Source organism: Piliocolobus tephrosceles, chromosome 2 (genome assembly GCF_002776525.5).
Source record: "Piliocolobus tephrosceles isolate RC106 chromosome 2, ASM277652v3, whole genome shotgun sequence".
NCBI classification, from domain to species: Eukaryota; Metazoa; Chordata; class Mammalia; order Primates; family Cercopithecidae; genus Piliocolobus; species Piliocolobus tephrosceles.
The window spans coordinates 153,146,776-153,161,965 of NC_045435.1; the positions used below are offsets into that span (position 1 = coordinate 153,146,776).

The 15,190-nt window shown below is 38.5% G+C and overlaps 1 protein-coding gene across 1 annotated transcript in view; it reads left to right on the plus strand.

Annotated features, from left to right (window-relative positions):
• The window catches only part of COL6A6 (collagen type VI alpha 6 chain), a 113,714-nt gene that overhangs the window by 25,820 nt on the left and 72,704 nt on the right, over positions 1-15,190 (plus strand). The window contains exons 11-20 of the mRNA XM_026454178.1: positions 1,837-1,991; positions 4,391-4,483; positions 5,727-5,780; positions 7,238-7,309; positions 7,393-7,419; positions 7,758-7,802; positions 7,896-7,949; positions 8,991-9,053; positions 13,290-13,355; positions 14,667-14,720. Coding sequence (XP_026309963.1) covers positions 1,837-1,991; positions 4,391-4,483; positions 5,727-5,780; positions 7,238-7,309; positions 7,393-7,419; positions 7,758-7,802; positions 7,896-7,949; positions 8,991-9,053; positions 13,290-13,355; positions 14,667-14,720 — 683 coding nt within the window. The remainder of the gene's footprint in view (positions 1-1,836; positions 1,992-4,390; positions 4,484-5,726; positions 5,781-7,237; positions 7,310-7,392; positions 7,420-7,757; positions 7,803-7,895; positions 7,950-8,990; positions 9,054-13,289; positions 13,356-14,666; positions 14,721-15,190) is intronic.

Consider the following 15,190-nt stretch of genomic DNA (forward strand, 5'->3'; position numbering starts at 1 on the left):
CAGGTTGGAGTGGAGTGGTGCCATCTCAGCTCACTGCAACCTCCGCCTCCCAGGTTCAAGTGATTCTTGTGCATCAGCCTCCCAAGTAGCTGAGACTACAGGCACGTGCCACCATGCCCGGCTAATTTTGTGTATTTTTAGTAGAAACAGGGTTTCACTCTGTTAGCCAGGATGGCCTCTATCTCCTGACCTCATGATCTGCCCACCTCGGCCTCCCAAAGTGCTGGGATTACAGGCGTGAGCCACTGCACTCAGCCTCTTTCTTCCACTGCAGATAACCATTCTGTTTGCCTCTCTTGGAACTTGAACCTCTCCAATATGTTCCTGAAACTTCATTCTCTTGATTTCTCTCTTCATCTACTCATTTCATATAAAATCATATCATATAAACTTATTTAAGAAGGTGTTCTTGACTCTCAGCCAAGTCCTTGAACATTTATCTATTCTGGTTCATTGGTTCCAATTCTCATCAAATAATTCTTTACCCATCAATAATAATGAGAAAAATGTTGCCAGTGGAGTCAGGTTTATGTGAAGCTAAATGTATTTGATTTTAAGACTGCCCTTTATTCCAAGATTCTATCGTTAGCACATTTTTATTGTCAAAATATCCTTTGAATGTAAGCTATGGAATTAGGCTATCTGGGTGAAAAACCTAAAAATACCACTTACAGGGTGTCATTTAACCTCTCCAAGCCTGTTTGCTTGTCTGTAAAATAGGACTATAATTATACATACCAATAGAGTTATATTTGAACCTTACAAAGAAGATAATGCATGTGAAGCCTTTAACCATTTTCCAGGCACACAGTTTCTATCAACAAATGATAGCACTGTTGTTGCTGAATTACCTCCTCCACCATGATGACTGCCACCATTATTTCATGTTCTTACCTAGCAAAATAAGTCATTGGCAACCCTATGTTGGTCCTTAACCAACAGTTTTCTTTGAGATAATTGTATTCATAAAACCCCAAAGCCTCTGAGCCACAGCTCCTGGATGATTGTCTGTCATCTGTTCCTAATTGCCTGACAGTAGGCCTGTTACTCTTTTACTACGTATAGTTCCAACTGGGTTATTGATGTTTTATCAGATCATACAGAACTGTGCTTTTCAAACTTTAATGTGTATACAAATCACCTGGGGATTTTGTTAAAATACAAATTCTGATTCAGTAAGTGTGGGGTGGGGCCTGAGAGTCTGTATTTCTGATGAGCCCCCAGGTGATGCCAGTGCTGCTGCTTCAAGGATCCCCCACTAAATGGCAAAAATGTACAACATGTATTTTCTATTTTTGAGACGGGTTTTGCTCTGTTGCCCAGGTAGCGGTGCCAGGGCACAATCACAGCTCACTGCAGGCTCAACCTCCCAGGCTTAAGCAATCCTCCCACCTCAGCCTCCCATGTAGCTGGGACCATAGGCATGTGCCACCATGCCCGGCTAATTTTGTAAAATTTTGTAAATTTTTTGTAGAGGTGGAGTTTTGCCATGTTGCCCAGGCTGGACTTTCTTGGTATGTGAATTTCTCTGTACTTTAGCACACTCTGTAGATCTTTGAGATCTGTCTCCTTCAAATCAGGGAACTGGAAGTTCTGTTACAATTTTCGCTATCTCCAATTTAATAGTTTTGGAAAACGTAATTCCTTTTGTGCTCTTATTATAGTCTTGTCACTTGTCAAGTTTACATCACGTGTTTGGGGGAAATACCTCAAAATAAAGTAAACTGACTGTTCCTCTTGCAACTGTTCGCTGAGAATAACAATTTAAACATGCTTGCAAAAAAATAAAGTAACCGAACCCACCTCACCTGGAACATTGTAAACTGTGTTGGATAGGCCTGAATGCGCTCATAACTGTTGCTCTGGATGGACCTGCTGATTCAAGTGACTTGGCTGATCTTCCCTATATTGAATTTGGGAAAGGATTTGAGTACAGGACGCAGCTCTCTATTGGCATGAGAGATCTTGGGAGCCGTCTGTCAAAGCAGGTGGTAAGTTATTCTGAAAAGGCTGGTAAGCTTAAATTTTCAATTATTTTGTATGTAGGTTTAATACTTATGCTTAAGAATTTGAACTTACTCTGTTTCTTTGGGAGCGAAGAAAGGTTTTTATGAATTAGTGAACAGCGTAAGAGGGTTTATTTGGAAGAAATGTACAGTAAAGAGATGTCAAAACATGTTTAATGTATATGCTTGGCAAAAATAGGAGGATGAGGAAACAGGGGAAAAGAAGAAAATTTAAATAGTACCCACAATCATGTCCAAATTATAGCCAAAGAACGTAAGTGACAAAAAGAATCTGAGATGCGAGCATGAATCGGCTGTTACCTCCACCAGCCAGTTTTCACACCCCTTGCAGATCCTAGGCATAACAGCTTTCCGCACTGAGTGTAATTCTAGTATTTAAGATGTGTATTTTTCCTGGGACAAGACCTGTAAATGAAAGCAAATTACATTTGGAGTTCAACTAGAGAAAGCGTAATCTGCTCTAAAGCTGGAGGAAAAGCCTAGTGACGGTAAACCTCACATGTACTTTATGAGCAATTGAAAGATTAAGGGTTGTGACTCCTTGAGATTTCTACCTTGTATTCTGTTTGCTTGAGATAGTATAGTCTCGCTCTATCGCCCAGGATGAAGTGCAGTGGTGTGATCTCAGCTCACTGCATCTCTGCCTCCCAGGTTCAAGCAATTCTTCCGAGTAGCTGGGATTACCAGCGCCTGCCACCATGCCTGGCTCATTTTTGTATATTTAATAGAAACGGAGTTTTGCCATGTTGGCTAGGCTGGTCTCAAACTCCTGACCTCACCTTATGTTCTATTTTTAAAACTGATGCCTCTATAAGATGCATCTCAATCGTATTTCTTTCAAAAACATACGAGAATTCAAACTCGAGTGGTAAAGCGTCAGCAAGCTCTGTGTGGCTCTGCTTTTACTTTAATGAATTGCTAGTAATTTTGTAATTTGCTTATAACTTACAGAATCTTTAATCGGTATAGGAGAACACTTTCCAAGGAAGTGCTAGCTCCTGCTATTTTCCACCTATAAAATTTATATACACATAGGTATTTAAGCAACTTGTTCAGTGTTGTAATTATGTAAAAATAATTACATAAAGAATATGAAAGTTTCGTTGGAATTCCTTTCTACATGGGAAGACAGTGTTTTACAAAATGTATTTTTTTTTCCTGTCGACTACTCTGTGAAATCTCTTTGGTAATTCATAAAGGAAGAAAATTATTCTTCAAACAAACCTGTCAGTTTTTGTATATCGTATAAATGGAACACTCTACAAGAAAAACTTAATCATAGGTCAGTTTTAATAGTAATAGATTTGATGCTGTAGAATTTTGGTGATCCAAAGAAAATTGATGTTATCTAATATAAAATCATAGTATCCATTTTGTTATTGTTTGCTTTCACACATTTCCAGTTTGATTGCTTTTTCTGAAATTGTCAGGAAAAAGAATTTCATAACGTCAGAAAAGAAACGTTATATAGTAGGAAACAATCAAAGGGAGAAAATTGCTAAATGGCTATAACAAAAGATTTTCATTTTTCATTTCACTAGAGATTTATTGGGAAACTTCGCAATACAAAGATTGGTTCTACCCCATTAAGTGAAGTATAACATTTATTTGAAAATAGAATTTTTCTAAAAGTAAATCTGGTGAGTGAATTGTAAAAAATGTAAAGCAATATGTCATCTATTCAGGGGATGACTAGGTAAGTCCAGGATGACATTTATTCATGTTTTAAAATACATAATATGGATTTTTTGACCAGAGTGTAAAGAGGAATATTCTCCTGTGCCCCCATCCCCTACAACAAGTGCTTCTAAAATGTTGCACATGTAATTTGTGTTTTGGAAATCCTATCAAAATTGTTTTGGAAGAGTTTACCATTGGACTTAGTTCCAAGAAATGTTACACTGGGCACTGTCTGAATTGTCTAGCATACCAAGATTTCACAAGATGAGGAAAATAGCATGCATTCATTTTATTGAACAAAATATTTGGGGCAGAATTATATAGGGAAATTAACAATATCATGGTCAGTGCTAGGGTGAGATAGGGCAGGGACAGACAACCACATCAGTTGGCATGCAGTCAGTTTGCCACAGCTAAACTGATGCCAATTTGAAACACAGAAACAGTTTTGAGTTGATTTGGAATACCTCAAATGGTGGAGAGTGCAGATGATAGAAGGAAAGATGGAAGCAAAAAAAAAAAAAAACACTGTTTCATGCATTCTTTCTAAAGGACAGTCATTTGAATGGTGACCAGGCTTCTGAAACTGTGGTTGAAGTCTGGATCGCATGGTTGAACTTGCATACGAGATTTGGAAAGCAATATCATCACCAAATGTAATGTGTTTCTTACCCTCTCCCAAGATCAACATTGCTGAAAGGACATGCTGCTGTTTGTTCTGCAAGTGCATTGGAGGAGATGGCTCAATGGGAGATCCTGGACCACCAGGGAAAAGGGTGATTTTAGTTCAGATTTGTGGGTTACTTTGAGTTGTAGAATGTCCTTCAGACATGGGTTTAAGTAGAAATAAGGGGTGATTTTTAACTTCTAAATAGAGCCTCTTATATAAGAGTTTATTATACTCCTCTTTTTATATGTTAAGTTAGTCATGGATTTTCCTTGGCATTCGAAATTGGAGTCTTTTAAAAAAGTTTTTGTGGAAGACTCAGGAGAAACAACTGTCAAGATCCTTGATTATCCAGTATTCTAGTACTGATGACAATGACGCAAAAAAAATCAGCTGTAATCCCTCATGTTGAATAATGAAAGGCTCCTCCATGTGAATAACCCATTTCAGCATTCATTTCTAATGATGGCAGAGTTATTAAAATCAAGCAGGAGATACTTTGTGTACTCTGCTGAAAACCAGGCTAGATCAGATCACTCTCTTATAGCAGAAGATGTTAAGATGTCTCATTCAGCTTAAGTCAGGTCAAAATGTTATCACAGATACATAAACAAAAACAGGCTCATTATTTAAAAACAAACCAACAATGATGATTCATATATTTCATAACCAGAAAAAGTATATGTACCGTTATGTAAAAATATTATTTTGAACTTTAAGAAATGTTTAAATACATATAAACACTATGGATATGTTATAATGATTTCAATACAGTTTGTTTACATGTGTTTGATTTTTGAGTAATTTATAGATAGCACTATAACTCCCAAATCACCAGGGCTATGTGTCTGAATATGTCTCTGAAAGTTTTTGGACTAATTATTTCCTGAATGTTTCAGCTTCATGTAAAGAGAGTGATAGATTTTTTTAAAAACAAGTCTCAGAAAGAATGGAAAGAAAGGTGTGTGGTCTATTTTTCTATGTGTAGCATAAATCCTAAAAGACTTTTTAATAAAGGGAGAATAATTCTAATTTACCAGTGGCAAATATAGCTGTGTTGACTTGAATGTTTGTTTAGAAAGAAGCTCTGGAACAATATATAAACCCAGAGTTACAATATTATGATTGTTACACACTCACACACCCTCTTGGGTTAACTGGATACTTGTCTCAAAATTCCATGTCTTTTTATGTGTGTAAATGTAACCTACACTGGGAAGCAGGGACTTTTCCCCCCCTCCCCAAACCCTTACTATTCCACATGAAGTAAAACTGTAAAGTTGAATTTGGTTTGGTTACCTCTGATTTTTGGTTCATAGATGCAAATGTTTTCTTCCTTTTCTTATTTCCAGGGACCTCCAGGTTTTAAAGGCAGTGAAGGCTACCTGGGAGAGGAGGGAATCGCTGTAAGTCAAGGCTCTTTTTACCTCCATTTATCCCTAAAAACATATCTACAATATGAACTTCCTTGAGTCAATTCTGAATTGGGGAAGCAAGAAAGGTGAGATTCTAAGGATTCGTGTACAGAATCTGAGATCTTCTTTTGTTCTCACTGTGTTTTGCTTCTGGTGGTCATTAGTGGCTTATTGACCTATTGTCTCTTCTTTGACTACCCACCAACATTGCACAATGAATTCAATGCAGAAGTTACCTTCCTCACTAGGGGAGTTGAATCACTGCTATATCCCCCATTCTGGAGCATTCTGCAAAGGAAACCAACTCACCACACTGCGTATCAAGGACCTCACTCTTTCTTGCATTCACTCATCCTTCCATTCTCCCATGAATCCATCCAAACATTTGTTTACCAATTATATATTAAACGTCTTACCATTTACTATATTATTTATCAAAGACCTCACACTTTAACATACTCATTCATTCACTGGTTCATTCAACAAATATATGTTATGTATATGTGTGCCTGGCACCTGATCAAATACTTAACATATATTTGTAGGCTTCAGAAATAAGAAAAATAAATAAAAGGAAAAATATGGTTTCTACCTCTAGGAAACTTTCAAACTAGTAGAAATGCAAATGAGACAACAGTGATTCTGGTTGTTATACACAAGGGCTAGACTAGAAGTATAGAGACATGCAAAGGAGTGTGGCAGAACAACTCAGTTACCTAACAGCCTTGGCTAAAGTTGGGGCTTGAGAGGGGAAGGCTGCAAACAAGGAGAAGTACTTGGGCAGACATTTGAAGGACGAGTAGGAATTTCTACAGGCAAATTTTGGGGGAACAGTGTGTTCAAGGGCATGTGTCTGAGTCAGAGAAGATCATGTTCATAAGATGGCACATGGTCAACATGGATGGAATCCGGGCCAGTGCAGCAGGAAAATATATGTGGAAGGTAAAACTCAGGTTATTGTGAGTCTTGAATCCCCTGCCGAAGATTTGGATTGAGTCTTCTAGTTGATGGGCAGTCACTGAATGGTGGGAAGCACAGGGGTCAAAATTGTGGGAGTGTTTGGAAAGCATGCTCAAGCAACATTACAGATGATGATAAGGTGAAGGTTATAGGTAAGTCTTGCAGTCATAGGTGCAAGACAGGTCTTAATTTGTGCTTGGGACAGTATGACTAGATATGTTAAGAAGGTTGGAAGGATGTAACTTGGTGACCACTTGCTGAGAGAGAAGCCTCACAGAGGCAATATGCAAGTGGGATCCAAAGCAAATGGCTATCTGTCATCAGGGTATCTCTGATTTATTTCCACTCTTAGTTTTTGTAAGCAAGAACTCTGGATTGTGAACCATGAGCATTCACACTTTTTTTGGTAACAAAAAACTTGGCAAGTTTTCAAGACAGATCCCAGATTACAATAGAAAAAGCTGATTTGGATATGTGCCTTTTCTCAGGGAGAAAGAGGAGCCCCTGGACCAGTGGGAGAGCAAGGTACTAAGGGATGCTATGGCACCAAAGGTCCTAAGGTAAGGATTGCATTAGAGTATGGAGTTTTCTCAATATTAATTCCATTTTCCTACACTAACTATTACTGTCCTTTTATTTTCAGGGAAACAGGGGACTAAACGGACAGGAGGTATGGTATACCAGGCACATTCATTTACCTACCTATATGTTATCTAGAAATATTTTTATTTTTGAGATTAAATTGATCAGTAAGTTATACAAATAAAGTTGTCATTGACTTTCCTTTTTTATTGCCAGCCATTTCATTTTGTTTCTTCCTCTCTTTCAGTACAGGCAATATATATTATTTGTTGATAGTTTCTATTACTGAGTAACCTTTAATATTACCTAGGCCCAGCCTAACAAAGAGGCTGTGTGTGAAACACAAAGATAGAGTTTTTGTTTGGCATCTGACTTCTTTCCACATGCATGTGATGTACTCTGTTCTAATCACATCTGTCTTTTCAGGGAGAAGCTGGGGAAAGTGGAATTGACGGACTAAACGGAGAACAGGTAGAGCCTTCTTGTACCATAGAGACCCTTCTGAGCTATTTACCGTTATGAAAATGAGAATTCTATTAATAGCTTTCCCTTCTTGTTTTTTAGGGTGATTATGGTCTTCCTGGAAGAAAAGGAGAAAAGGGTGATGAGGGATCCCAGGTAGGGATTTAAAAAGGAAGAACATAAAAATTGTACTGGGGATTAAGGGTGTGATTAACAGAGTAGAATAACTACCCTGGGTGTATCAGTCAGCTATTGCTACAAAACTGTTTTGTGACAGTCATGAAACCTCAATCGCATACAACGACGAACATTTATTTCTTATGTTTCTGAGGGGTTCAACTGATTGAGGCTGGACATGGCTCAGGTCTGTAAGGTGGCCGGGGGCTTTACTCCATATGTCACTTACCATCCTGGGACCAGGAGCTAGCCTAACCATGCTAGCCATGACCTTTTTATGCCCATAGCAAAAGCACAAGAAAGCAAGTGGAAACACTAGAACTCTCAGGCCTTCTTCAGACCTAGGCTCAGAACTCTCTCCACACTTGCATCTCTTTCTGTTGGCCAAATCAATGCATATTGCCAAACTCAGAGGAAGGGAATCTTGCCCACCAAAGTTGGAAGTCACTGTAGAGTTAAATGGCAAAGGACACAGGAATAGGGAGAGGTGAAGAACTAGGGCCATCAATGACAAGCAGCTACCATAGTAAGAATAGAAGTGGGTGTTGACAAGGGTCAGTGGTGCCAAGCAGCACGTTGAAGAGTGAACGTCACTCATTCCCACCTAGAATGAATACCAACAGCAGCCATATTTTCATCCTCTACTTTGTCTTTAGAGTGTGAACAATTGAGTCAGAAACAACCGTCTTGGGCAAAGTGCATATTGTTTCTGAATCTCAGTTGCCTTATAAAAGAAAGATAATAAGGAATACCTGGTTCGTAGAATATTTGTAAAAAAACAACAAGATGACAAATATGTCTGGAACACAGACTTCACCACTGTGGCAAATAATTGAGTTCACTATTAAATTATACAGTGCTTGAAACTAATTTTTTCGGTTGTTCATCTTTCCAACTTAAAAATAGCCTTGGTAGAAAAATGTTTAATTATTCACACAAGGGAGAAGAAAAGCTCTTGGTTTTTATTAATTTTATTAAAACTTCTTGTCTTGTTCTTCTTCTGATTTGTATTAACTTTAGGGAAGCCCAGGGAAAAGGGGGATTCCTGGTGACCATGGAGCAAAGGGCCTGCGAGGGGATCCCGTAAGTGCCTGGGCTGCTTGGGCTGCGAACTGGAGTGAGGGCTTGATTCCCATCAGTACTTCTGATAGGGAGTCTCGATTTCAAGGTACTACAATAGTAACCCTGAGTTTAAAACACCACAGGCGTGATTGTAAAATTTTAAATTCAGATACCTGTGCTAGATCCTCTTCATATACTGAATGAGTGTGAGTAGTGAAAAGCCCTTGCGTGTCTTTTGCAAATGCAGTTTTGTAAATAGATACTCAGAATTGTTCTTGTGCTTCAAAACAATGAAGAAATTCTGGTCCACTTTGTTATCTTCCAAGCACCTCAAAATACAGAATGAGAGAAACAAAGCCATCTCTTTTTTTTCTATTCTTGTGTTAGTAGTCTGTTCTCATATTGCTAATAAAGACATACCTAAGTCTGGGTAATGTATAAAGTTAGGAGGTTTAACTGACTCATAGTTCCACATGGCTGGGGGGCCCTCACAATCATGAAGAAAGAGCAAAGGGACGTCTTATATGGAGGCAGCAAGAGAGCTTGCACAGGGGAACTTCCATTTATAAAACCATCGGATCTCGTGAGACTTACTACCACAGGAACAGTATGGGGAAAACCACCCCCATGATTCAGTTATTTCCACCTGGTGCCACCCTTGACATGTGGGGATTACTACAATTCAAGATGAGATTTGGGAGGAGACACAGCCAAACCACTATCAGTTCTCCAAGAGTTTTCTCAATCAAAAATATCAGCCTCATTTCCTGTAACCCAAGCTGAGTAGGCAAAACTTATGAAATAAAAACACTGCTCTCGCAGGGGCACAACCCAGTTGAGTAGGCATGACCCATGTTAAAGAAAAAAAAAGGGCCGGGCGCGGTGGCTCAAGCCTGTAATCCCAGCACTTTGGGAGGCCGAGACGGGCGGATCACGAGGTCAGGAGATGGAGACCATCCTGGCTAACACTGTGAAACCCTGTCTCTGCTAAAAAATACAAAAAACTAGCCGGGCGAGGTGGCGGGCGCCTGTAGTCCCAGCTACTCGGGAGGCTGAGGCAGGAGAATGGTGTGAACCTGGGAGGCGGAGCTTGCAGTGAGCTGAGATCCGGCCACTGCACTCCAGCCTGGGCGACAGAGTGAGACTCTGTCTCAAAAAAAAAAAAAAAAAAAAAAGGACACAAGCCAACATATAGGGAATATGCCAAGTCCAACAGAACATCAGTACTATAGGATTTTCATCACCATACCCACACTTAAGTAAGTCTCCAAAACCTTAATGAATTAAGACTCAGCTTTGTTTTTAAATGTTTATTGAACTGTAACATACATCAGAAAAGTCCCTGAATTATAAATACACGGCTTAATGAATGTGAATACACCTGTGTAGTCACCACCAGGTAAAGAAATAGAACATTACCAGCATCGCAGAAGCCCCCTCATGCCCACTGCAGCCACTACTCCCCTTCCCCAAGGTAATCACTATCCTATCACTATCAATCAGTTTTATGTGTTCTAGAACTTGATACAAATGGAATCATATAAGTGTCTGCTCTTTTTTTTTCTGGCTTCTGGCTTCTTTTGCTTTGTGCTTGTAAGATGAATTGATGTTGTGTATAACAATAGTTTGTTCAATCTCATGGCTATGTTGCATAGTATTTCATTGTGTGAATATGCCATGATTTATTACTTATACTAATGATATGTGGGTTGTTCCCAGTTTTTGCTTTTATAAATAGTGCTGCTATGAATATTCTGATATATGTCTTTTGATGCACTTTTATACATATTTATATTGGGTCTATATTTTAAGAGTAGAATTTCTGGATTATAATGTGTATGGCCATACTCAGATTGTCTTTACAGTCAAATGGTTTTCAAAAGTTTGTACTCACTTATACTCCCACTAGCAATGTATGAGAACAGTGTAGTACACACTCATCAGAATGGTTACAATTTATAAAAAACAATACCAAGTGATGATAAGGATTTGGGACACCTGGGAATCTCATGAAATTTTTTTTTATTTAATATATCCTCTTGTATACAATGGGTTGACCAGAGAAGGAATTCGATGCAATATACATGAACATGTAAATGTTAGACAACTGTATTTAAAAAACAGAGGAATTCACGCATGAAGAAAACATTGTTGACTAAGTGACAACTTCTGATAACAGTGTCCTGAGAATTTTCAAACTTCAAAGAATCTAATTTAGAACCAAAGAACTACATATAAGCATAACTTAGAAATATTGGTTCAAATGCAAAGACATTTCAGTCATCCATATATGATGACCAAAAATTCATTTGGGGTATGGCTATATAACTTCCACTGATTTTGATCAGAATTTCTCCTAAATTGTCTGCTTAAGATAGTGTGATTATGTAGCATATTTAAAAGAGTCTGAATAACATAAAGACCTTTTATTTTAAAAGAAATGTTCTGTGGCTTCCAACTGTAAAACAACTCTATGCTTACTTACATGTGGCTTCAGTGTGTTGCTATTCGAGGAAAAATTTCAGATAAATAAATAGAACATGATCAGTTTATTCTTAGGAAAACATGCAAATGGCACAAATTTTTGAAACCCTAAGCTTATTTAGATAGGCTTTATGATCACATGGAAGCGCATTTGGCTGTTCAGAATTTCCCATCTTGACGAGCTGTTTGGAATTTCACACACTGACTGGGAGTGTTTTTTCAATCTCAAGAAATATTGGGGGTAAACAGCTAAATCATTTTGACAACATGTTATTATAAGCCCGTGTTTAATTGTAAATTTGTGGAAGATAATGCTTTTTTGCCCAGTTGTATACATGTAGAAAGACCAAATCGGTTCATATTCACATTGACCAACTGTCTATATGCAATTTGGGTTGTTCTATTCTGTAAAATGTGCTGGTATATGATTCTTTTTATGTTACCTCTTCAAGTAGTTTAGAATTGAACTACAATAAGGGGCTTTTATGTCCAATGGAATAAAATTCTGGACTTTACATGACCTCCCTTTTCCTTCCTTGCTTTTTCCACCAAAATACAATTTTCTGATATTGTAATTGAGGTATACCCTGCTTGGAGAATGCATGCAAATGGCGCAGATTTTTGAAAACATATTTAAGAGACAAATATTTAAACTTAAGGGAGAAAAAGAAGATGCAGAAAATGATATTTGGCTTTGGTAGGTGGAGGAAAGAAGCAATTTTTCACCTGCATTTTAGTAATATCAGTGTTATGAAGTAAATTCCAAACCCTTCTTTTTTACCCTATTAACTTATAAGCTCTGTAAGTACAAAACCACTTGTTTAAAAAGCTTACTAAGCATCTGGAACAATGATATGTTCCTGCGGGTGACCGCAAATTACTTGTTGATTGATGAAGGAAATCTGAGCTGCTATCAGCCCGGCATCCCCATAGCTGGCACTCAGCAGGACTGGATAATTGTTGTCCTCTCTCAGTTTATTGGAGCATTGACTGAATTGACCAGATCAATTGATTTTCTCAGCATCATGGAGACATAGCTCTGTTTGTGGTTCATATGACTCAAGCAAGAAAGACTTTGGTTTGGCCTGCTAAAGAGAATATCCCACAATGTATGCTTGTTTTCAGTGAATTCCCGGGAAATATTTGCATGAATAGTGGGAAAACAATCCACATTTCAGGATTTTTTGAAAACCGGAAAAGTAGGAGTGAACATAGAGGGTAGCATATGGGAGTGCCCAGGTGTCCAGGAAGAGAAAGAGGGAGCCAGTGGCAGGTAGAATTCTCAGTGTCACTCAGCGTGCTTATTACATTATCAGGGTGGAACCCATTACAAATGTTTGTCTTTTCCCAAGGGTATGGTAGAATAAAATCTACCAACTTACCAACTCTCAAGTGTAACTTTGCCTAGCCTCCAAGAAAAAAGAGGAAAAGTTAAGAGAAGGAGTGGCAGTAACAAGAGGGGGTTCTTCCAAACCCAGGATAAGAGTTGCCATGCACATGAGTCATATCACCCTGGCTTGCCTTGGCTGTGCCTTCTATGGAGAGCTCTTTCTCCCCCCACACACACTTTAGGTCTCCATTCTGCCTCTGATAATGTCAAACACAGGAGGAAAAGAAAATACTTGTCAGCCATCTGTAATTTTAACCTATTTCTGCTTTCAAATGGCTTAGACTTGTCAACTTCTCGAGAGATAGCTAAATGTTATACATAAGTTATATTTTTAAGGAGAAATGTTCAAATATATTAATTTTTCTCTTATTTTCTATTTTTAGGGGGCTCCTGGAGTTGATAATAACATGGAAGGACCCACAGGCTTGAAAGGAGAACGTGGACGAGAAGTAATTATGTGGGCTTGTGAAATGATGATGCAACAACTGTGGGGCTCAAGTTCTTAGTGGTAGAATATGAAATGCTTAACAAAAAAATTGTAATCAAAGTGGATATACTTGGTACAGAAAAACTATTATCAGGAGCAAAATGATCTTTTCTCCTGCCTATGTACTATGGGATTTGAGAAACATTCTTGTCTTCCTCCTCTAAATTTGGGGTGACTTGATTCACCAACACATATCCTCGAGGTCTTCATTCATGAATATAAACATTGGAACTCTAACTTAAAATGTAGGGCTAGCTGATAGAAAGAACTGTGCTAGCAAAAGAGTTGTTGGCCTTTCCAGAATCTGGAGGTAACATACCCTAAAAACACATATTAGTAGTACATGATAAAAAGAACAAGATCTGGTAGATAGATGTGGTCCACACAATCAAGAAAAGTTCTTGGGATTAATCTCATAAGTCACAATGTGTTCATCAAAACCTGTTTTCAGTATTTAAAAATAGTTATCTAAAAAATGTGTGTCACTGGATTTTTTTGGATAATGTTCCCTTGACTGTACCTACGGAAGAAGTATGATATAGTGGAAAGAACTGTGGAGACAGCCCTAGGTCCTATCTCATGCTCCATTACTTACCAGCTCTGGGCCTTGGGCTACTTTCTGTAAACCCAATGTTCTCATCTGCAAAATAGGGTGAATAGCCTACTTTAGAAGGTCATGATGGGAATTAATGATATTTAATTTAATGACATTATAACCTTCAGTAAATATTATCTGCCATTATTAGTAAGTGGTAAATGTAAGTCTCATAGGAGACTCATAAATTATTGCATACTTTTGTGTCTAGTGATCCTCTCTAGTGATCGTACAAGTCTTTGTATTATGAGACTTTATTTACAGTAAGATAATAATCCGTTTGATTAGCCAAACAGATCAAGCGATTAAAAAGTAGAAATCCAAACCAATAGTAGCTGTACCTGACACATAGTATGCTTACGTTATCCGCACCATGGCAACGTAGTAGGGATAGTTCGAATTATCTGAGACATGTACCCCAAATACAACTTAGACGGTAGTGATGAATGATGAACAGATGAAGCCATGTCATATAGCATTTTTTTCCTGCAATTCCTCATGACTCACATGGAAATGGGACTTATTTTCAGTAGAGTTCATGCCATTTTCCAAAGGAAAGGTAACTTTCTCATTGGTATGTAAACCTATCTGTCCTCCCTGGAGTAAAAATTGGTGTTAAAGATGAACTCTGTCAATGCTGCATAATTACCATCACACATCTATCTGTTCCTTTGACAGGGTAGAAGAGGCTGGCCAGGCCCCCCCGGGACACCAGGCTCCAGAAGAAGGACAGTAAGAGCCCTTCTAGACAAGGAAACCCACTGTACTGGTGGCTTATTTTGTGGTGAAAATGGCTGACTTGGGGGAGTGGGCGGGATGGTTCTGCTGGAGCTCACTATCTTGGGGAATCTAACTTAGGGCATCTCACGGACTAGGACTGGCAAAGGACTTGGGAAAGCCCTGGAAGCTGAGGTAGGAAAGTGCTGACTACAGAAGAGTTCACCAGTCAGGAGAGAGAGCTGGGCAAAGAAAACCAAAAAAGCCTCCAACTAGGGGGAAACTGGTCAAAGTGTGGCCTACTAGCTAGGTTGAGATCACCTGTGATAGCGTTTTAAATCCAAATTATTCTACTCTTTTTCTGCCAAACTATATGACTATTAAGAAAAGTAAGAATGGAGATAATTAAAAAGTCAAGAAACAATAGATGCTGGTGAGGATATGGAGAAATAGGAATGCGTTTACACTGTTGGTGGGAATGTAAA